The sequence below is a fragment of the Mangifera indica genome, chromosome 17, assembly GCF_011075055.1.
Source record: "Mangifera indica cultivar Alphonso chromosome 17, CATAS_Mindica_2.1, whole genome shotgun sequence".
Classification (NCBI taxonomy): Eukaryota; Viridiplantae; Streptophyta; class Magnoliopsida; order Sapindales; family Anacardiaceae; genus Mangifera; species Mangifera indica.
This window is the reverse complement of record NC_058153.1, coordinates 4,831,503-4,855,523: the sequence shown is the minus strand read 5'-3', so window position 1 is coordinate 4,855,523 and position 24,021 is coordinate 4,831,503. Positions and strand designations below refer to the sequence as shown.

Sequence of the window (24,021 nt, the reverse complement as noted above, 5' to 3'; positions counted from 1 at the left end):
GGTGGGTAACATAGGGCATTTTCCTCCTATTCCAACAAATTTATTATTTTTAATCGTTTGAACGGATTCAATTACTTGAGCAATTTGAATTAATTTTGAAAATTGGTTGATTCATTAGTTTTCATATTAAATTTGAGTAATTGGAGATTATGTTGAACTTTTCATTGATTATTAAAGGATATTTAGATTTTAATTAATTTTACAATTAAAACTAAGAAAATCTAGGGATGGTTAATAGGTGAAAAAATAAACTTTTTAAATTTAAATAGTAAAATTCTGTAAGAGTTTGGGTGGCAAATGGTTGTTCGGCCGATTCATAATCACAGAATATAACCTGCATTTTGTCTCTTTCTTCTCCATTTGAAACTTAAAAAAAGGTCCCCCTCATTCTTTGCTTTCATTCCAAACAAAATTTAACTTCTTTTTGTCACATTCCGTGTGTATAGGGATTAGGAAACTATGTTAAAATTTGACTAATTTATTTTTTTAAGGGGGAACTCCATTTTAGTCCAATCATTTTTTTGAAACTGGTATTTAATATTCAATCAGGTTTGCTAATATTTAACCTTAACATTACACATTTTTGTTGTTTTAAGGCCAAAGGACTTATTCCCACCCAAAGTATACTCTAACCTTAAATTTTTACCCCTTAACTACGAAAATCTCAAACACTTACCTATAGAGGTTAAATATGTTAGTTTTAAGGATAAAATCATCATTTTATCTATAATATTAAAAATAAAATAAAACTTAATCTTCTTTCCCCTCCAAAACTCTAAAAATTAAAAGTTTGTCCCTTAGGATTTAGTTTTCAATCCTCAACGACGAAGATTTTCTGATGCATCACCATACTGATAGAAGCAGATCTAGTTTAGACAAACGAAGACAAAGAGACGAAACTCTTCGTCTTTCTAGACTAGATCTGTGTCGATCGATGTTCTAGAAGAAAGGAGAGAGACCGCTAGAGCATGATGATGCGTTGGAAAATCTTCATTGTTGAGGAATCTTTGTCCTCGGCGATATCTTCGGATTTGACACTGGGGATTGAATACTAAATCCTAGAGAAGGAATGCCATTTTTTAAAACTTAATTTATAAGGAAAATGATTAGTTTTTAATATTTAGGGAAGAAAAAAATATAAAATTTTAAGGGGTTAGAGTTATGTTAATTTTAATTGCTTATGAGTAGATAAATAAAATTTTTAAAGTTAAAGGATAAAAACTTGAAATTAAAGGATACTTTTGGTGGGAAATAGTCCTTTGGCCTTGTTTTAATTTCTCAACTTATTTTTTAATTTTGGGTAATGCTGTAATGATGTGTTATTTTTGGTGAAATAAATACGCAAATTTGGGAAATTTGTTATATTTTCCCAGCAAGTTACCAAAGCGTCGGTGAGCAGGAGTATTATGTGTCAATTCTTATGCTGTACCTGCGCATTCAAAATGATGTGATTCAGGGAGAGTTGTACTGAAAGCGAGAAATTAAAGTGACGAAAACGTAAGAAATTAAAGGAAATAAATTCAAATGAAACGGTGACGTGTCGAATACGGTATAAAATACCACTTATGTTTCTCCTAATTTGACTCCTATCCTAAACCACCTGTTAGGGCGGGAACCCAAAATATTCACCCAAAGCCAAACTAAACACACACACACACGCTCCTCTCTCTTAGGGTTTTGCTTTGATTTTGAATTTTCAAATTCACTCTCTCTGTGTTCTCAATCTCCAGGTTTCTCCCAGCGAAGATGAATCTTCGCAAAGGCTCTAAAGTATGGGTGGACGACCGGAATTTGGCTTGGATTGCCGCCGAAATCACTGATTTTGTAGGCAAGCAAGTCCAAGTTGTAACTGCTTCTGGTAAAAAGGTAAAACTGGTTTTTTTTTAGTCCTTGTTTATGTATTGGTGGGGATATGTTGCTGTGTTGATGTTTTGTGCGCGGGTTTTTGTAGATTTTAACTTCTCCGGAGAAGCTGTTTCTGAGAGATGCGGATGAAGATGAGGAACTTGGAGGAGTTGATGATATGACAAAGTTGACGTATTTGAATGAACCTGGAGTGCTTTACAATCTTGAGAGAAGATATGCTCTTAATGATATTTATGTAAGTCAGTTGAGTGTTAATGTACTTGCACGCGTGCGTGTGTTTGGGGATAATGTGATGAGTTGTTGCTTTAAGTAGTTTTTTTGTTTTTATTTAATTTGACTATCATGAGATATGTTTGCAGTTAGCAATTATGATGGATGACTATGATTGGTTGAATTTGAGTGCTTTTGATTAATAATAATAGAAATGGACGTTTTTAGATGTGTTAAAGTTATTACCACGGTGTTTAGTCTCGTGATTGCTTGGAGTATTAGATTGCAGATTTAGAGGTATACATTAAGGATGCACGTGTTGTAAGCATCTACGCTCTATTTTTGGTTATAATGTTACTGATAACTGTTTGGGTTTACAAAGTGATGTTTTTCTCATTAACAATCAAATTCAGTTTATAACTTCATTTAAGTGATGCTATGATGGTCTTTATTACAGTAAAACCTGGTATTAATTAGGTTGAATAGTGGATTAACGGACTGCCGGAAGCCGAACATACCAGCCACCAAAGGGAGTTTATCTTGTCCCATTTTGCCTATCATAAGTATGGTACCAAATGCATACTTACTGTTGAGGTTCTCTAGCTCATTTTCTCTCCACCCATTTGTTGAATAGAACATCCTTTCTTCGCTGTTGTGAGGTAGCTTGTGTTGCGACTATCAACAACTTTGCTCATCCTATCAAGCATGATGAGGTTGCCTTTGCTTGTGCAACAAATAACTGGCTGCGGCTTACGATGGTCTAAGTCGGAAAGGGTGCAGTTACAGTAGTCATCAGGCTCAAACCATTCTTGCTCAAATGAATTTCTCTCAAAATTGATTATTTTTCTATAATGCAGTTTGTTTAATTATTTTGAATGATTAGTCATTCTTTGAAGATTTCATGTCCATTTCAGAATGACTGTAGAGTTTATGCAAATTTAATTGTTCTTTAAATTGGGGTTATTTACAATGTCCATAGATATGGTAGAAATTTAAATAATCTAGATTTCTGATTTTTAAAAACGATTTATCTAAAGTAACATTTACACAAAGTTTTATTTATTTATTTTATTTGTTGTCTTTGATAGACTTACACAGGAAGCATTTTGATAGCTGTCAATCCATTCACAAAGCTTCCTCACCTATACAATGCACATATGATGGAGCAGTATAAAGGAGCTCCTTTTGGTGAGCTAAGCCCCCATGTTTTTGCTGTAGCTGATGCATCATACAGGTGTGTTGAGCTTGCCTTTTTTGTGGATATTGAGTGCTGATAGAAGGCTATATATTTCTATTTGTTGGTTCCCTCTGAGGCAATCTAACGGGTATTTTATATTCAGAGCAATGATGAATGATGGTCAAAGTCAATCAATTTTGGTAAGTGGAGAAAGTGGGGCTGGGAAAACTGAGACAACAAAACTGATTATGCAGTATCTGACATATGTTGGTGGCCGAGCTGCAGGTGATGACAGAACTGTTGAGCAACAAGTTCTTGAGGTAAGTGCTAGATGGAGTTAAACCATTTGCTTATTGTTGCTTTACACTTTCACTTTAACCAATATTTGTCTATATATATTTTCTTATCAACTTCTGCACGCAATGAAGATACATTTTTCTGACTAAATGATGTCAATAAAATTCCGAAAACAAAGAATCTGTGGTTTGGCCCGATTTCATCTGTTTGGATGGATTGGTTTATCAAGTTGAAGTTGGTAGAGGGTTTCCTTCTCTTCCTTGGCCCAACTTATGTCTTCTTTGGAAACTTTTGAAATTTCTACTTTTGTTATTGACATGTTGATGATTTGACTTTTCTGCCTGTTCTAGTCAAATCCTCTCTTGGAGGCCTTTGGCAATGCAAGGACTGTTAGAAATGACAATTCAAGGTGCGGTTAAAGTTTAATATGTGAAACTGATGTTTTATTATTTAGTGAAGGTGTAAATGTAATTACAAACCATTTAAGGGTGTAAAATCCCTCTCCGACTTTGGGTAATAAGCTTGATACTTCATTAATTGTATTTTGTCATCATAAAAATCATGGTGTTATCATTGACCCCAAGTTCTTAAATAAATTTGCATACATTCAAGATGTTGCATTGTGACCAAGGTGGTTAATGTTATCCAAATTTATAATTTTTCAGCTGGTTTAATTCTTTATTAGAATTTTACCATTAAAGGGCTATTCAATGGAAGGGTGATTTAATTTCATTAATCCTTTCCATAAATATGGATATGTGTTGGATGTTGGCTCGGAAATGAGGTTTTGGTCTCCTTTTCATTTCTAATGCTATGCTGGAACTGGGATAGATGAGATGTTATAAGTATTGTGCAGTGCAAAGTGTTGTGACAAAATTATGCATTCATTACCCATAGCAAAACTTATATATTCAGAGTTTCACATGCAATGTAAGTACTAATGGACTGACTAGAGATATCTGTAGATAATAGCTTGGGAGAAGAGATATTATATAATTCAGCATGAAACACTTACTATATTGCAGTGATTATGTTTAGATTGGAGATTGCTACAACTCAAATCACTTTTACATGCATGATAGTTTGTTAAGTACATGTTTTTTTTTTTTCGACCTAGGTGATGTAGACATTCTTTAATGCCATCAAGTACTATGTCTCCTAATACTCATGAGTTTTATTTTATTTTATTTTTTTGTGGCAGCCGTTTTGGCAAGTTTGTTGAGATCCAGTTTGATGCAAGTGGTAGAATATCTGGTGCTGCAATCAGAACTTACCTTTTGGAGAGGTCCCGTGTAGTTCAAATAACAGATCCAGAAAGGAATTATCATTGTTTTTATCAGTTATGTGCATCTGGGAGGGTAATCTTTCTCTTCTTACCTGTCTGACCATCTGTCTCATTCCCTCTCTCTGTCCACCATCCCACATGCATCAATTAATTATGGTGCTGAGATACTTGTAGCACTGTATATAATTTCTGATGGTGATTTTACTGATAATAACATTAAACAAAAAAATGCATATGTATTTTGTTTGTTTATTTTCTAAAAAGGGTGCATGATTATGGTACTGATTATTATGTCCTTTGTTATTTGTGATTGTGTCTGCTATAGTGAACTCATCTGTATCTGATTTTTCGAGCTTACATTCATTGCCTTTGGGATTGTTTCACATGCTTAGGATTCTGAGAAGTACAAACTTGATCACCCAAGTCACTTTCACTATTTAAATCAAAGTAAGATTTATGAACTAGATGGTGTAAGCAGCGCAGAGGAATACATGAAGACAAGGAGAGCAATGGATATTGTTGGTATAAGTCATGAGGATCAGGTTTAAAAATTTAAACAGTACTATGTTTCCTTCTATTGCATATTGCCATTCACTTCGCTATCATTTTTCTTATTTCTTTTTTATATAATGCCCTATCATCAGGAAGCTATTTTTCGGATCTTAGCTGCAATTCTACATCTGGGTAACATTGAATTTTCTCCTGGCAAAGAGCATGATTCTTCTGCTGTAAAGGATCAGAAATCTAGTTTTCATATGCAGACGGCTGCTGATCTTTTAATGTATGTGATTGCACAAGATAGGTTGAAAATAATCTTGTTTGTATCATTTTCATAACAGATTCAAGTACCACCTGTAGTTCTAAAATTTGCTTTTTTTTTTTTTTGGTTTTGAATATAGATTTTCTTCTTGTTAATATTTGCTGGAATGTTATGGTTATTTGTTCAGGGTATGAGAATGTAGTCTGTATCTTATTTTGGAAGTGAAATTTTTTTTTCCTGGTCTAATGCATGAATGAGTTTAAAATTGTTGAATCATTCGTATCCAATTGACTATAGATTGAGATTTTGTTCAAAAAAATTCATTGATAAGTTTGAAGTAAAATTTGCCTTTTGTCACCTTATGACCTTGTCTCAACCTGAGTTTGATGCTGGGCTATACTTGGTACATAACCTGGTGGTGAGGTTTATAATGCTAATAGTATAATTGAATATTTTGGTTTTTGTTGCTTGAAATGTCTAAACAGCTTCTTTAATCAGGTTGGATGTGAACCTCTTGGTGGCTACACTTTGTACTCGTACAATTCAAACGCGCGAAGGAAGTATTGTTAAATTTCTTGACTGTAATGCTGCTATTGCTAGTCGAGATGCATTAGCTAAGACTATTTATGCTCGTCTATTTGACTGGTATACTTATGTTCACTGCATAATTTAGAACCAAGTTTAAATTATGCCGATACTTCTTTGAAAACTGAATTGTTCTTTTGTTTCTTTCAGGCTTGTTGAAAAGATCAATAAATCTGTTGGGCAAGATCTGAACTCTCAAATTCAAATTGGAGTTTTGGACATTTATGGCTTTGAATGCTTTAAATATAATAGGTAATTTCATAATTAATTAACCTTAACATTCAGATTGCTTGTTTCTCATTAAAAAGAATATATTTCCTGCTAAGTCTGGTTACTCTTTTTTTTAGCCCAATTTGGGATGAAGATTTCTGCCATAGCAGCAACTTGTAAAACATTTTCCTTGGCAATTTTAACTCTAAAGCATTTTCCTTGGCAATTTTAACTCTATTCTTTATTCATCATTTCCTTTGTTCTACCAATACAATAAGGATTATCTGCGTGGACACTGTCCCAAATGATGTGGATTCTTAGGCCTTTGAACCTTGACACCTTTAGCGATTGTATCTGAGTTTTAGTCCTTTTGTGTGTGTCAATATTACTTAATCCAATTCCTTAGAGTCCAAATGTCCAATAACCATCAATGTTTTTCTAAGTAGTAGAATTGGTTAGTTCTGTTCTAATGAAACTCATATTCCCAGATCTCGACAGAATTTTTTCGTTATAACTGCATTTGATTCAAATATTATTTTCGGCTGAATAGATTGTTAGCTATCTATATCTCTATTATTTTTGCTATTTGTTTTTAAATTTCTAGTTTTGTCAATCTTGCCGTCTTATGGTCCATTCCATTTATTGATCATTGTTTTGTTTCTGTAGTTTTGAACAATTTTGCATTAATTTTGCAAATGAAAAGCTTCAGCAACATTTCAATGAGGTGCGGAGTTATTATTCTGGGATGAGCTTGTACTTTTTAAAGATAATTCTATGTTAAACTTTTTTTTTCCCTTCCTTTATTCAGCATGTATTCAAGATGGAGCAGGAGGAGTATAGTAAAGAAGAGATTAATTGGAGCTATATTGAGTTTATAGACAATCAAGATGTGTTAGATCTGATAGAGAAGGTATTCATTTGTCTTTCTTGCAGTAGTTTTAGCTATTCAGCTCTATTCCTTTTTTCTAAGTATTGTACAACACTTGCAACAGCTGTTCTTTCTGTTTTTTATTTTTCTGGTTTTGGGGATGTTCTTTTTTAATATGATTTTTGTGCTCTTCATGGTATGATACTGTGTTTTATGTTTGTATGACTAGATAAGTGCTACAATGTTTGCCGTCATAGAAAGGTCCTAATGTAAATATAGTTGTGTATTATGTAATATTTTCTGAAAGTTTTATCCTTTCTTCTGCAGTGTTCACAGATTGTGTGAGGTGGTGCAATGTGTTGCATGTCACAACAATTTTTTCACATACTATGTTTGCCGTCATAGCATGTTTTTATTTGTTGTAACTCAATTAAGGAATATATTTACTATCTATGTAAGCATAATTTATTGTTCTTGTCTTTGTTTCTGTTTTTAAGTGTCTTTGATTGTTAGAAATTGGATCTTACACCATCATGAATTTATTTGCAGAAACCCATCGGGATTATTGCTCTCCTGGATGAAGCTTGGTACAGTTTGACTTCTTAAGTATAAATTGGTGCGTGATGCTTTATCAAATTGTTCCTATGCAGTTTATTCTCATCCTGATTTTCTCATTTATGCAGCATGTTTCCAAAATCAACGCATGAAACATTTTCAACCAAGCTCTTTCAGAACTTTCGAGCCCACCCAAGGTTGGAAAAAGCTAAATTTTCGGAAACAGATTTTACCATTTCCCATTATGCTGGAAAGGCATGTAATCTGTTCACATCATTCTTCCATATGGATTCATTTTCTTGTATCAAGAATATAATTATGATGCATTCACTGCTTTTTCTGTAGGTTACCTATCAAACGGATACATTTTTAGAAAAAAATCGTGATTATGTTGTGGTAGAACATTGCAATTTATTGTCTTCCTCCAAATGCCCCTTTGTTGCTGGTCTTTTCCCTTTGCCACCAGAAGAATCTTCAAGATCATCATATAAGTTTTCCTCTGTCGCATCTAGATTTAAGGTATGAGACATACTGTTTAACCTTCATACTCCTGATTTTAAGTCTTTATGAATTTATGTATGTATGTATGTTTGTATTTATAAAAGAGGAATCTGATTCTGTCATGTGCAGTTGTTCTAGAAGTTTCTTAATTTCCTTAGTCTTTTGTGTTCGGAATAAAATTCAGAATTTTGAAAACCTGAAATATTTGTTGTTTTCCATATTTTGTTAAACTAGATAAAATATTATTATTGCTTGGGTTTTTGATTCTGCACTTGTCTTGGATAAATTTTCTGGACTTCTTAAATGGGAGTTTGCATTGACTAGCTCTATGGATTGCTCTGGTCCTGGGTGCTAGTTAATTTTATGGTTGTTCTATAATGTTGTTTCTGTAGTTTGGATTTGGTTCAAGGACCGGTTGGATTTGGGAATTGGTATTGCCGTGTGACATTTCTATAAAGGATATCATTTTTGGTTTGTGTCTGATAAAAAACTTTTTCTGAGACTAGCTGGAACCATTTTGGTGTGTTTGCTTTTGTGTTTTATGCACACTAAGGGATGTTTGATGACAACATTCTATCTTTACAATCTTAAAGTTGACTGTGCCATCATTTAAGTTTATTCAATAATGGTACAATCAAGTATAAGACACCTTATTTAAAGTAATATAATCACCCACTGCCACAACCACTGCACATTGTTTATTGGTGCCATTGGATAACCTCAGTTGCCATAATAATACCATCAGCATGAATCAGCCACTACCAATATCATAAGCCTAACATGACTACCATCGTACATTAATTGCGTTGTGCATGTAAATTGCTATGCTTTTATTTAAATTTAGAGTTTTTGAATTCAGGTGATTTTATATTTTAAGTTATGTGACTTTCAGCTTTAATTTATTGCATAATCAAACTGGTAAAGATTTCAGTGTTATTTTTTCGCACTGATAAGTCTGTCGAAATTTGTTTAAATAAAAAATCATGAGTTTTTTATGCATGTTTCTGGAATAATCCTGGATTGTTGTAATCATAGCAAATTCTGGTTTGTGTTTCTCATGATTTCTCGATGTTGGTATTCCGTAGCTTTTGATTCATTGTGGGTAGTTATACTCTTCGGAGTTTAATTGCTAATGGACTTATCATTATTAACTATTTAATCGTTGATTGATATCATCTGTTTGAAATTTTAATAATAATAAACATTTTGGCTTGATCAAAGGATACATTACTTCTATACTTACAATTTTCCTACGCACATATTGTTAATGTTTTATATTTGTTTCCAGCAACAATTGCAAGCACTCATGGAAACTCTCAACTTGACAGAGCCTCATTATATACGCTGTGTGAAGCCAAATTCTCTAAATCGACCTCAAAAATTTGAGAATCCGAGTGTTTTACATCAATTACGCTGTGGGGTTAGTAATAGAAAGTTTTTATTTCTCTCATGTTCATATTCAACAAATAAAAAGAGATCACATGCATCTTCTAGGTTATTAGTTTGTTGCAGTACAGTTTGCTTCCTGTTGCCATCTCTTGCATTATGTGTTTTATGTTCTTGTCAGGTTATAATATTGAGATAGTCTTTTATATTTTATCATGTTTAGTAAGTAATTCTTAAATTTTTTTTGATTATGTAGGGTGTTCTGGAGGCAGTTCGGATAAGTCTGGCAGGTTATCCTACTCGAAGGACTTATTCTGAGTTTGTGGATCGCTTTGGAATATTAGCTCTTGAATTTATGGATGGAAGGTGGGCTGTTACCTTTTAATTTGTTGGTGAAGCTCAAAGATGGAAGAATTTATTAAATGAGTTCCCTTGATGGCTAAGTTGTATCTTCTGTTTCAAGATCATGCTTTATCTGCTCATAATATATTGTTACCATGAGTATAACATAATAGTTTTTTAAAATCATAATTTAATATTGAACATCTTATTTTCGTTTCATTTTCTACCTTTTTGTAAACAAACTTAATCATTGAAATCGGAAAGAATTTTGTTTTCCAATTGTTTTTTGTTTCAAAATTGCTACAGTTTTTTTTTTTTTTGGGTGTTCACTTACAAATTCTTCTTTCTTGTTTTTCTGTTCTTTGATATTATATATTTGCAGTTATGATGAAAATGCTCTAACAGAGAAAATCCTGCAAAAGTTAAAACTTCAAAACTTTCAGGTACGCTTCCTGCTAAAGGTGTTGTTTAGGTTTTTTTATTGTAGTCCTGGTCTTGATGCATTTTCTTTTGTGGGTTTATATTATTTGTGTTGCTTAAAGTGATTTTATTATTTTTTTGTTTTCTAATCCTGTTTTTGTAGATGGGAAAGACAAAGGTGTTTCTTAGGGCTGGTCAGATTGGTATTTTAGATTCTAGACGTGCTGAGGTTCTGGACAATTCTGCAAAGTGTATCCAACATCAATGGCGAACATTTATTGCTCGTAGGAGTTTTGTTTCAATCCGTGCTGCTGCATTGTCCCTCCAGGCATACTGCCGAGGTTCTAATTTTTTTTTTCTTTTTCTAATTTTAAGGTTGCTTTTTTCTGATCTGGTTTTTCAAATAATTTGTTATTATGTTTGGAGGATCCTTTTTCTCTGTCATCTTTAAGAAAGAATTTTCAATGTAATTTTTCTTCATGGTTGATAAGTTTATTCATTTAGAAAGTTGACCGAAGAAAAGCTGGAATTTGTGTATTGGCCTCTTAATTTTGAATGTACTCTAGTTATTGTTGGCATTATATTCATGTACCATTTTTGCATCTGGTTGGCCTAAATGCTGCTACTTTTGATACTTGATTGAGAGCTCTGTCACAACCTTACAGTTAGTGAGAAAAAATTAAGCAACCAGTTTTGTTGCACTGTCAACTACCTAATACTTGCTATTTGAAATTCTTGCCATCATTAGTCAAAACTCAAACCACAGTTGTACTTTTTTTTCTATAATTTCCTGGAATTTTTTTCATTTTTAATCAATTTCTCTATGGGAATTTTTTGCAGAACTCCTTGATAGATCAACTTTATTCAAAGGCATCTAGAGTTAAAGAATTAGAACACCCGTCCAAGTGGCGGGTTTTTGATATTTTGCTAGGGAGTTTTTTGATAATTTGTACTAGAAATTTCACATTCAGTGGAGTTTTTAATAGTTTAGGGGAACTGTAAGTGTCCATGAGAAAAGTTGGCTTTATCATTTATAACTCAACAGTCTCTTTTATCTAGGGAATTTAGCTTCATTAGGAACTTTTGGAGTCATAAACTTCTTTTTATTGTCATTTCTCATTCTCTTTTTGTTTCAGACTTGATGTTGTCTCTTTTATTGCAGGATGCATGGCACGAAAATTGTTTGCTGCAAAAAGAGAGAAAGCAGCCGCTATTTCAATACAGAAATATGTCCGCATGTGGCTTTTAAAGAATGCTTACACAAAACTATCTTTGGCGGCTCTTGTTATACAGTCCAATATCCGTGGCTTCTCAACTCGCCAAAAATTTGTGCATGGGAAGAAACATAAAGCTGCCACTCTTATTCAGGTAAGTTCAGTTTTGTTGATGTTCATGTCTTATCTACATGAGAATATCTTCCTCCTCATGGTCTTTTTCAGAGAATTAGTTCCATTATAATATGTCCCAAACACTTCATCTTACATCTTTTTCAAGAAAATTTTGTTTTTCAAATCCATATATTGGTATATTTTAGTTGGATGATGATAGCTATACTCAGGATGTGAGGTAGAGCAAAGAATAGCTCCTGCTTGCTCATTGCTTTGAAGTTTGTGTATTTGTCGAGCTGTTGCAATTATATTGACACCATTTATTCCTCATTTTCTGTATAAATGAATGTAATAGGCTCATTGGAGGATGTGCAAGTTCCGCACTGCTTTCCGACACCGTCAAACTTATATTATTGCAATACAATGCCGGTGGAGGCAGAAGCTGGCAAAAAGAGAGCTTCAGAGGCTTAAGAAAGTATGAATTATTGTGCTTTTAGTCATAACAAAACCTACATTCCATGAAAAGAAAAGTCTGACTTTTTAAGTAATAATTCATATTTTCATCCACAAAAGCTCACATGCCTATTAAAATATGACATATGATTAGGTGTATATGTTTAATTTGATAGATAATGAAGTTTTCTAAAAGGAAGCCTACTCTTCAACCAATTTTATTTCTAGTTTATTTGATAGTTGTTTTGTCGAAACATTTTTTAAGCAGGCATCACATTTTTTTTTTTTAAAGACTTGTAAATTGTATCATTCAGTTTAAATCAAGCACCTAGAAATCTTAGATCTCTATTTTAAGCTAGCCTGTTATCTGCAGGTGTGATTCTTTGGTTGATTACTTTCATTTATTTTTGTTGGATTATCTAATATTTTGATTTCCTTCAATTCTTTTTGTCTAGATAATATCAATCTAAAATTTATTTATTTTTTGTTAGTGATTTCTTTTCTGTTTTTTTAAATGTGCAAACGTGCAATAAGCCCATGATTTTATGAAAGAGAACGTGGGAAGACTTTTCTTTGATAACAAACTTTTGAGTATCAGCTTACCGATGCGGCACATTTGTCCCAATGCTAGCTACATATAATTTTAACTTCAGCTCTTTTATCGCACCAAAATGTTTTAATTCATGACCTTTGTACTTGTTTACAGGAGGCTAATGAAACTGGTGCATTGCGATTGGCTAAGAATAAACTTGAGAAGCAGTTGGAAGATCTTACATGGCGGTTACAGTTAGAAAAGAGATTGCGGGTATTTCTTCTCATTGACAATATTATTATTTGGCTAACTTCTGAAAGGATTTCTCCATAAAGAATCAGAGATCTTTTGTGTTTTATTTTTTTGTTCATGTCTATTTGGCTTATGACCTGATCAAAACCGCCTTTATTTAGAATTGTATCACCTTATGCCATATGGTGTTGAAGCATTGCACGCCATCTTAAGATTGAATAGCGGTTTCATTAGATATATTAAACCTGGTCTCTTGCAATTCTATAATCATGCCATTTCCCTTTCTGTTAATTTTTTTTGTTGTGCATATCTTTTATCCATTTGTTTAAAGAGGATTTTTGGATTCAGGTTTCTAATGAGGAGGCCAAGTCAATTGAAATTTCTAAACTTCAAAAATTGTTGGAATCTTTGAAACTTGAGTTAGATGCAGCTAAGTTGGCAACAATTAATGAATGCAACAAAAATGCTGTGCTGCAAAATCAATTGGAATTATCAATGAAGGAGAAATCTGCCATAGAAAGGGAACTTGTTGCAATGGCTGATTTTAGAAAGGAAAATGCATTATTGAAGGTGTGTTTTATATTGTTGATAAATTTTCTATTTGTCCTTTCAATTACTAACAAAAGAATGCTTGATTAATGTCCTTAAATCTTTTAAAGGTGTTCACACACTTATATTGAATAAATGTCTGAAATATATTCTTTTAGCATATTATGTCACTTCAGATATTACTAAGATTTGCCACTCTAATGTATATTATTCTTAGTTCTCTTTTTTTTTTTTTTTTTGAGTTGGATTAACATTATTAAATTATTATTATTATTATTATTATTATTATTTTAAATGCAAGGTCAAGGATTAAAATCACATGGGGATCACACATTTGAGATAATAGATCCATAATTTTCTTGGCTACGAGTGCTCAAATATTTGAAAATAGCCCCTGGTTTATAACTTGATGAACATTGGAGGGACAATTAAGGGTATCTGGAAAGAGTGAGGGTTGTAAGAACCGTTTGATACTTGCTACAGATCAAAGTGTTAGATTTTGATACGATCTTAAGAAAGTTTTTTTGCTTCTATAACTTGATACTATTCATTGTTTCATTTCCTTACTTGAAAACATCAATAATGAGATTTGAATGATCAAGACAAAAGAACTTATACAAAGGACTATCTCATGTTTCTTCCACAAGTTTGACAAATATTTTGTTATAGTTATGTAGTCATTTTCTCAATAATTTCTACTTATGTGTAGGAAGTAGTATTTTGTAATATCTCCAGGACTAAGATTAAGTGATTTAAATGTCACATAGGGTCAGACTAGGGACTAAAACATTTTTTTTAGTGAATGTAATTACTTTACACAATGCTTTTATAATATAGATCATATTGTGCCAGAACTTTTTAAGTTGTTTCTTAATATATCAAATCAGTTATGATGCTGAGAAGATGTTCTGGAATACTCACAAATTTGATAATAAATATAATTGCCTGCAAATCTTTTCCTTGCAAGTATTTTATAAGGTAATATTCTTGCTGTGCTAGTTGCTATCATGCATTACTTCTTTAGAATTGATTATGTTGTCAAATTCTATCATTATGCTATAAGATTGTCTGATACATTCGAAAATTTTGAAATATCATTATTAGTTAGCATTTTGTGATTTTATTTCTTTTGAGAATCGATCTCCTCGATTCTTATTCCTGTTTGTTACTAATTTATATTTACTGCTGTTTTTCAGATTTTTTCTTGACAATTTATGGTTTGCTACTGCAGACTTCTTTTAGTACCTTGGAAAAGAAGAACTCTGCTCTTGAGCTTGAGCTTATCAAAGCACAAAAAGATAACAGTGATACCATCAACAAGCTGAGGGAATTTGAAAAAAAATTTTCTGAGCTCCAACAGAATATGCAAAGGTGTTGTTTTATTAGTTGTAGTCATATCCCCCTTGAAAGAGTTTTTATTTACTAGATCTTATTTGTCATGTTGGCAACTGTCCTGATGAATATTCTGCTAGCATAAATCTGTCACTATTTTGTTCTATTTTTCATTTTTTGTAAATTCTGGGCGCTCAAAGTTATCTTAATCACCTTGTTGTTATACAATCTTCCTGAAAACAATGTGTACAAGAATTCCCTCTTCAAAACATTTGTATATAATTTAATTGTTTTCTCTTTTTATTTTTATACAACTGCTACTTCTCTAAACTCAGTCTTGAGGAGAAGCTCTCACGTTTGGAGGATGAGAATCATGTATTGCGGCAAAAAGCATTGGGTGCATCACCTAGAGCCAACCGTCTTGGTCTTGCAAAGGCATTTTCAGATGTAAGATTTTCTCCTTATAATTTCTTATGTAAGGTGGATTATGGGTTGTGGGTTGTCAAAACATTATTTTACTTTAAGTCCTTGCATCAAAATTGTTTTTTGTTTTAATTAATTTTTTTTTTTTATGAGCAGAAATACTCAGGGGGGCTTTCTATTTCTCATGTTGACCGGAAGCCTGCATTTGTAAGAAAAACTGTGTCAGTTCTGCCATTGAATATAATTCACTTTATATTGTGTCTGTTTCATGCATCTTTCCTTTGGCACAGGAGTCTCCCACACCTTCAAAAGTTATACCTTTCACTCATAGCTTGTCAGAGTCACGACGACCTAAATTAACAGCTGAGAGGCATCAGGTTTTTTTTGTTGCTTATATAGCCTTAAAATTTCAACTTTAAAAGTCAAATATTGTTTTGTGACTTAGATAGAATGACAGCAGTAAGGTTTCTAAAATATTTAGATCTTTTTATCTTATATGCATCTTTCATGCTGTGGAGGTTTTGCTTTTATAGTGCTGAAAAGGTTGTCTTTTCTGTGCAGGAGAACTATGAATTCCTCTCTCGGTGTATCAAAGAAAATTTAGGGTTTAACAATGGCAAGCCACTTGCAGCCTGTATCATATACAAATGTCTTGTTCACTGGCAAGCCTTTGACTCTGAGAGGACTGCTATCTTTGACTATATTATTGAGGGTATCAATGAAGTTCTGAAGGTAATTCACTGGCTCTGTCTTTTTAAACACTCTTATGCAATTAAAAATCATATTCCTTTTTGTTGCAACTGATGTAAAGATTCCATGGCCCCTGAAGTGTTTAAGATTATATTGTTTGTAATTTTCATCAGTGAATTTTGATAATTTGTTTTATGACAACTGTTTCAGGTTGGGGATGAGAATATCATCTTACCCTATTGGCTATCCAATGCATCAGCACTTCTATGCCTCCTGCAAAGGAATTTACGGTCAAATGGCTTTTTAAATGCAACTGCTCAACGTACTGCAGGCTCTGGTAGCTTACCCGGAAGGGTTGCATTTGTGAGTTCTGTTAATCTGATTTCATATTTCTCCGTTTTATTTTTTTAACAAGATGTCATATACGTGTTTAGTTTGTAGATGAATTTGAGTTTCTTCCATTAATTTTAAATTTAATTTCCTTAAGTCATCTGGGCAAAGTTGACCTACATTGAAACATTAAGGTTTTTAAAGGAGTTGCTATCACTTTTGCTATAGTTTGTTTATTGATTTTTCTATTCCTTTTAATAGTCGTTTTTCAATATGTGACAGCAACCTGATTTGTGGGAGAGAGAGGGAATGGAGATGTTTTTGAAATTGTTCTAGTTAACTATTCTAGACCTAAAGGAAAGAATAGTTAGAGGAAAGGGATGACTAACGAATGTGATGCCCCTTGTGAATAGGGCTGGATTCGAGCCGAGCCGAGCTCGGGCTCGGCTCGAGTTCGGCTTGTTTTTCATATCAAAACGACATCGTTTTGTATATATATATGGATCAAAACGACGTCGTTTTGTATAAAAAATTTAAAAAAAAATCTACCGAGCCAGCTCGAGCTTGATCGAGCCGAGCAGAGCCCGACTAGTTTCGGGCTCGAACCGAGCCGAGCCGAGCTCGAGCTGGCTTGGCTCGAGTCCAGCCCTACTTGTGAACAATTTGTGTTGCCATTTCCCTATACCATTTTACTATTTGTTAGTAGACTTCTTGTAATTTCGGCATAACAGAGATTAGTGTGTTTTCTTATTGTTTAAATAATTTTATTTTAGAGTAATTTAATTTGCTGTTTGGAACAAGAAGTGTTAGAATTTATTTGGGGTAAATTTTGACATCACAACATGTTGACTATGGTTTAGATTCAAACAATTGTAGTTTACACTCCAAGTTTAAGGCTTAAATGCTATCTTAAATCTAATTTGCCTGATTACTAAAATGAAATGTGTGGACAATGTGGCTAAGTGTCAGTTTATGCTATAAAATTAATGACAATTTTTTTTTTTTGGACATATTTTTGATATATTTGCATTGTAAACTTGATCACTTTTTTGGTGCATCACAAATGATTTTGGGTTAAAAATTTTCTAAGTAATAGTTAATTGAATGTTTAATGGTGAAATAACATTTTATATATTTTGACACTTTATGGTAGTTTCAAAAAAAATGTGTTGTCATTGCGTTATGGTTTGAACACTTGCAGAGCTTAAAATCTCCTTTTAAATATATTGGATATGGGGATGTTATGTCACATCTTGAGGCAAGATATCCTGCTATACTCTTCAAACAACAACTAACTGCTTGTGTAGAGAAGATCTTTGGTCTGATTCGTGATAATTTGAAGAAAGAATTGTCTCCGCTCTTGGGATCATGCATTCAGGTAATGGTTTCAAAGTTTTCATTATCTAGTGTTTGGTTCCTTGTTCAGGCTCTTACTTTCAATTTAAGGAAGTTTTAATAGATACATACAAGCAACACTAAAATTGTGATTGTAATTATTTGTTCATTGTTTGTTCGTGTAATGTGGAAAACTGAAACATATTTAATTGATTTTATTGTTCAACTGTTAACAGTGGACCTATTCTAAATAAGGTTAGGATCTTTGAATATTAGGAAAGAATTAAACTAGATACTTGTAAATGAGAGATATTCTAAGGAATAAATGAGAAATAATTTCCATAATGATAGGTGTTGGAAAACAGGAATAAATCCCTAAAGTTTAGGGATTTATATTTCAATGTAGTCATTGTATCTTCTTGTTTTATTTTTTCCTGTTAAGTTGACTTAGTTTTATTTGTTTTCCTAGTCATGCTGATTTAGTTTTACAATAAAATTATATGTATACAATTTTTAATATACAATTGATCTGTTATCATGTGATTATGTGATTTTGAATTAAGAATAAATCACATGATATCACATCAGCTTTATATTCAATTATATACTTAATATGTACATATAACATTACTCCTAGTTTTATGTATTTTCACAGTTGTAAAACATGTATAAATGCACCTTTCAATATTGAATGAAATTAAACATGAATTATTCAAGTTTTTCAACTTTGTTTCATGGTATCAGAACACAAGCTTTGATTATTTTTTTCACTCTTAAAAGAAGAAAGGGTGTAATCATTGGAATATTGTCGGAACCCTATTGAAATATTATTAGAATTTTCTTCTAGAACTTCGGGTGTAGTACTTAAGTCTTCTCCCACTGGTTTCAAGTTTGACTAGAGTCTTACATTGTCTTTGTTGGATATTCCCCCACTTAAAAATGATACAGATGTCCTCATTCCAGACGTTTCTTTGCTTTATTTGATGTCACATTTCTTGAAAGTCAATTATTTTATCCCAATGTTGCTCTTGAGGCAAAAAAGTTCAGTGAATCTACACATTGGGATCCTTATATCTCTCTTCCTTTTTCTTTCCCTTTGTTCCGCTATATTGATGATCCTTCATCTACATCACCTAGTTTCGGGGGAGAAACTCATGACTAGATAGATACCATGACTGAAATGGAAGGATATTACTTACATCAGGAGGCTAGAAGCTCTTCTTGCCAACTATTAAACTTGAAGCCTAGTCTGGTGGTGGTAACCTCAGAGATATATAGGTAATGAACAGCACAACTATCTTGATATTCCTATTGCCATCCAAAAAGGAGTAAGGTCTTGCACTCAACATCCTATTACAAACCATTTCACGAACTACAAATTGTTTGGCCCATTTAGGGAATCTATTTCAAAGATATCTGGTGTTGAAATTATTAAAAACCTTCAGAGTGCCTTATGATTTCTAAAGTGGAGAATCACAGTTATGGAAGAACTGAAATAGATAATGATACTTGGGAGATTGTGGATTTACCTAGAGAAAAGAAGGTTGTTGTCTGCAAATGGGCTTTTACTGTCCAGTTGGGTTTAATGGAGCCATTGAAAGATACAAGGTTAGGTTAGTTGCTTAGGGATTCACTCAACCATTTGAGATCAATTATGCGGAGACATTTGCCTTTATTACAAAACTCAATTCTATTGGAGTATTACTTTCATTGGTTGCTAATCTTGATTGGGAGTTACATCAGACTGATGATAAAAATGTTTTTTTTTTTTTGAATGGAGAGTTTGATAAAGAAATGTATATGAAGATTCCACTTGGTTTTGTGAATCAAGAACAAAGGGGTAAGGTGTGCAAACTGAAGAAGTCATTTTTATGGATTAAAACAATTTTCTAGAGCTTGGTTCAAAAGGTTTAGCTCTGGTGTGAAGGGTTTTGGGCGCCAAGGTAAGCTTTCTCACACTATTTAACAAGCATCCTCATGATAGTACAATATCTATCTTGATTGGTTATAAGTCATGATTTTTAGCATTTGATTGACACCTAAGAATTCAATTGAATAGAACATGATGATCTAAGAGTTCCAGTTACAAGTCACATTCTAACTTGGGTAAGAGAAAAAGTACATAACAACTTATTACAGTAGGTGCACCATAATTTTTATTTGGTTGACTGTTTCCCTCAATCTGCCTAAAAGCCATCGCAGCTAGATCCAATTTTTCGTGTAAGCATTACAGAGGCTTCGAGCCAATAGATTGAATTTATGCTTTTGAGTTAACTGCTTAACCCGTTGGAAGGTGGATTAGTTGCAGTCATGTTGGTAGTCGATGTTGAAGAGTTAATAAAAAGGGTTGACATTGTCCAAGGTTGGTAATGAAGGTTTAATGAACTAAGAAGAAAAGGTTCGGTTGCTATTAAGAAAGGAAGACCCAAAAAATTAGGCAATGAAGACTCTAATACCATGTGGAAAAGTGAAACTTATTCACTTGATTTCATTAAAAGGTAAATTATAGGAGATATTTTATATATATTGCAGTGGGCCTATTCTATATAAGCATAGAATCATTAAATAATAGGCTTAAAAATGAGAGAAATTCTCCATAATGATAATTGCTAATTTGGGGATATTGTAGGAGATATTCTAGGAAATAAACGGAAGATATTCTTCATATTCTAAGGATGCTAGTGGAGAGATATTAGGAATTTCAACATATACTTATAGTTCTTTGATTGATGGGTCTTCACGATTGTGTACCTAAGGTTCCTTTCAAAGGATCTGTATCTTGACAAATAGTGGAATCACTGAATGCAAAGTTTTGACTGTCTCAGTCTTGATAAACTAATGTTGTTGAATCTATACATTTAGTCTTTTTTTTTTTGGATAAAATGAGGACAACCATTTCAGTGAAAGCTTTCAAGTGCCTAATATATGACTTGAATTTATTTTCCTACAGTAAGTGATGCTATCACTGAATTCATTCCTTGTTTTCAACTAAGTGCAACTTAGCCAATTGGCTGAGAGATAGTAGCTTCCAGAATGTGCATATACCATATATTCGCACTGTGTTGCATGAGATCTCTGCTTTATTTGACTGAGGTTTTATTTGATTCCCAATGATTAACTTGATCTGAACCAATACCTCCTATTCACTTTTCTCTATTTTGTTATTTTTATAATTGATTGTGTCTCAAATTATGTGGGTCATTAGCCATTCTAATGCAATCTTGTTACACTGTTGGAAGGTGCCCAAAACTTCTCGAGTACATGCTGGAAAATTGTCTAGATCTCCAGGTGGTATTCAGCAGCAAACACAAGTTAGTCAATGGGACAGCATCATCCAATTTTTGGATGCTCTTATGGGTCGTTTGCGTGAGAATCATGTATGTGCTTTGTTTTATTGTTTTCCTTTTCTGTTCTATATTTGTTAGTATGTTGATTCCAATTGTTACTTATAGAAACTGTTAGCCTTTTTATTCTGAGAAGATTGGCCTTGTGTTTAGAGATGTAAATAAACCAATAAAATGTTTTTCTGTTTGATCCCACCCCTTTTCTGTCTTCAAAAATAATTTTAATGCTTATTTCATTTAGGAATATTGGTACTGTGAACTCGTGTGCTCCTGCATGACTAGGATATATGATTTAGTCATTGTATATGGAGTTTTTTTTTCCTTTTATTTTTAAATAAATAAAAATTAGAAACTCAGACTAAATCTTGATGTCTTTAATCAATTTGCTGCCACCCACCAGTTCCAAAGAATAAAGAAAGGCAATACATGTCAAAATTTAGATGGTACAAAATTCCAACACTATTCTAGGAGATTGTATTACATTACCTGTTACTAGCGTTCATGAAGGCATGAACTGCAGAAATAGAAGCTGCATTCATGTGATAATGTAATAGTTCATAAATTAGACATTGCAGTTGCTTCTATATCTATTTCTTTATTTCAAAGAGTCGCGAAAGCTTTAGATTAGTCATTCGCATCTCAAGTGAGTCTTGGGGAGTTTAACCTTTTGATTCCGCAACTTTTTTGGTTGTCAAATGACTCTGCTTCTCAAAAGAATAGACTGTCTGATCCATTGATTATTTTGGTAAGATTGAAGTTTACTTGGAAGAAATGATAAATTATATTTGACCTTTTTGAAAATGGTGTGAAGGTTAAGCATTATAATTTTAAATTTTTGAGTGCCTTCTTTCTTCTGTTTTGAGCTATATAATGTGCTTGCAGGTACCCTCTTTTTTCATCCGAAAGCTCATTACCCAGGTTTTCTCTTTCATCAACATATCACTTTTCAACAGGTCAGTGATCACAACATCAGAATTCTGTTTGCTTCAACCCATGACCCATTTATGATTAGTTAATGCTTGACATAATGCACATTATTATTATTATTGTTTTTTTTCCTTAGCCTTCTGCTGCGTCGTGAGTGTTGCACATTTTCGAATGGGGAATATGTGAAATCTGGTCTGGCAGAACTTGAGAAATGGATTGTTAATGCAACAGAGGAGGTAAATGCTATCTTTTGTTGTAATAACTGCCTCAAGGGTTGAATAAAATAAATTTTGAGTCTCAGTTATTACACAATGCAGTATGCAGGAACCTCATGGCATGAGCTAAATTATATAAGACAAGCGGTTGGGTTTCTGGTATAAATCATAGCCTTCCTTATTTGATCTTTGAAGATGTAAACCACTCGACAGGTCTTTTACTATTGAGGTTCTTTTTGCAATTTCCTTAGGTAATACATCAGAAAAGAAAAAAGTCTTTGGAAGAGATTAGGCAGGATCTGTGTCCGGTATGCTTATCTATTTCTTTTCCCTCCCACTCCTCTCAATTTGCTGAATCAAGAATTTTATAGTTGTTTTTTGAATTCATTTTATTGTGATACTTGAACAGACATTGACAGTTAGGCAGATCTATCGAATAAGCACTATGTACTGGGATGACAAATATGGCACCCAGAGTGTGTCAAATGAGGCAAGTTACAATTAAATTACCATCTCTTTTGGGAATGCTTAGTTGTCAAATTGGGTTCTTTGGTTTCTGAACAAATTTTGGTCGGCAGGTTGTTGCTCAAATGAGGGAGATTTTGAACAAGGACAATCAGAATCTAACCTCAAACTCATTTTTGCTGGATGATGATCTAAGGTAATTTGGTTTCCAATACTGTCAATTTGGATGATTGTAGTTCAGGGAACTAATATCTAGATATTTCTTAGTCCTTTTTCTTTCTCAGTCTTTAATTATCTAAAGGTATTTTTTCAGATGGTAAGACCTCATTGATTCCAAGTTTTTCATCACCCCTGTGATTAAATTTAACTTATCAAACTCTCAACATTTTTGTTAACATGCCCTGTTTATTGATAGCAAAATTCTGTCATTTGTTGAGTACTCATCCGGCACCTTAACTTACAATTTGATGGCTAATTGTTCTATGATGCTTTTTTGTTTAGTAAAGCTGTAGTTTGATTAATCATTTTACTTGCAGCATACCATTCTCGACTGAAGACATAGATATGGCGATTGCTGTTATAGATCCTTCAGATATCGAAGTTCCAACATTTTTATCTGAATATCCCTGTGCACAATTTTTGATACAGCTTCAAAAGTAAATGATGTAGCACTTTGTTCGAAAGAATGGAAACGTAAGGACCAGCTCCATGTGAAGATTAAAGCCTTACTATGAATTAAAAATCATGGCTTTATGATTATTTTACTTGTAGAAGGCCCGGGTGAATTTTGGGACGACTAGAAAATTGTTAGGTGACTAATTTGTTTGTATAAAGAAATACCTAGGCAATGGAAGACTTGAAGTGTATCGTCTGGGAACAAGTACATTACCCCTAAATTCTTCTAGGTTCAGCCATTAGTTGTGATTCGTATAGATTGGTGCTCATCCTTGCCCCTGTGTATAAATATTCTTCAACTACGCAATTGTATTAAGATGCTGTCTCCAACCTCCTTTTTTAACTCCTGCAACAGAGTTGCCTTCTGGGTTCCTGGTTTAGATGATATGTAATTATTTATTATGTTTTGTAGGTCATATTTTACACCAAAATCCATCTACGCACTTTTGGATTCTCGGTTTGTCACAGTTAGAGCTGAATTTGAAAGTTTGAGCTTGGTTTAATTTGAATAGAGTCAAGTTCAAGTTTGAATTTCTTGAACTTAACTTAAAGTTGTTCGAATTAGATTCATTTGAGTAGATAAGCTCGAGTTTGAGTTTGAATCGAGTTTTAAGCTTGATTTGGTAGTGTAATTAAACAAAAATGATTAAAACGATGTTGTTTTGATATGTATTGATCAAAACAACGTTGTTTTAATTTAATTATATTG

The 24,021-nt window shown here is 33.0% G+C and overlaps 1 protein-coding gene across 1 annotated transcript; it reads left to right on the top strand.

Moving 5' to 3' along the window:
- The first annotated feature begins 1,604 nt into the window (after positions 1–1,604).
- On the top strand, positions 1,605–23,843 carry LOC123200508 (myosin-15). The gene is made up of 38 exons (XM_044615693.1): positions 1,605–1,866; positions 1,952–2,101; positions 3,165–3,310; positions 3,417–3,573; positions 3,901–3,959; positions 4,752–4,908; positions 5,228–5,377; positions 5,480–5,616; positions 6,094–6,240; positions 6,331–6,432; positions 7,057–7,114; positions 7,199–7,300; positions 7,808–7,845; positions 7,942–8,068; positions 8,159–8,332; positions 9,603–9,734; positions 9,957–10,066; positions 10,425–10,485; positions 10,626–10,803; positions 11,625–11,830; positions 12,146–12,265; positions 12,950–13,048; positions 13,376–13,597; positions 14,808–14,947; positions 15,244–15,355; positions 15,488–15,538; positions 15,622–15,708; positions 15,893–16,063; positions 16,232–16,384; positions 17,553–17,729; positions 20,926–21,063; positions 21,913–21,983; positions 22,094–22,193; positions 22,275–22,331; positions 22,424–22,480; positions 22,582–22,662; positions 22,751–22,833; positions 23,174–23,843. The coding sequence occupies exons 1-38, from the start codon at positions 1,747–1,749 to the stop codon at positions 23,295–23,297; spliced, it is 4,554 nt and encodes a 1,517-aa protein (XP_044471628.1). The 5' UTR covers positions 1,605–1,746; the 3' UTR covers positions 23,298–23,843.
- Positions 23,844–24,021: the final 178 nt, after the last annotated feature.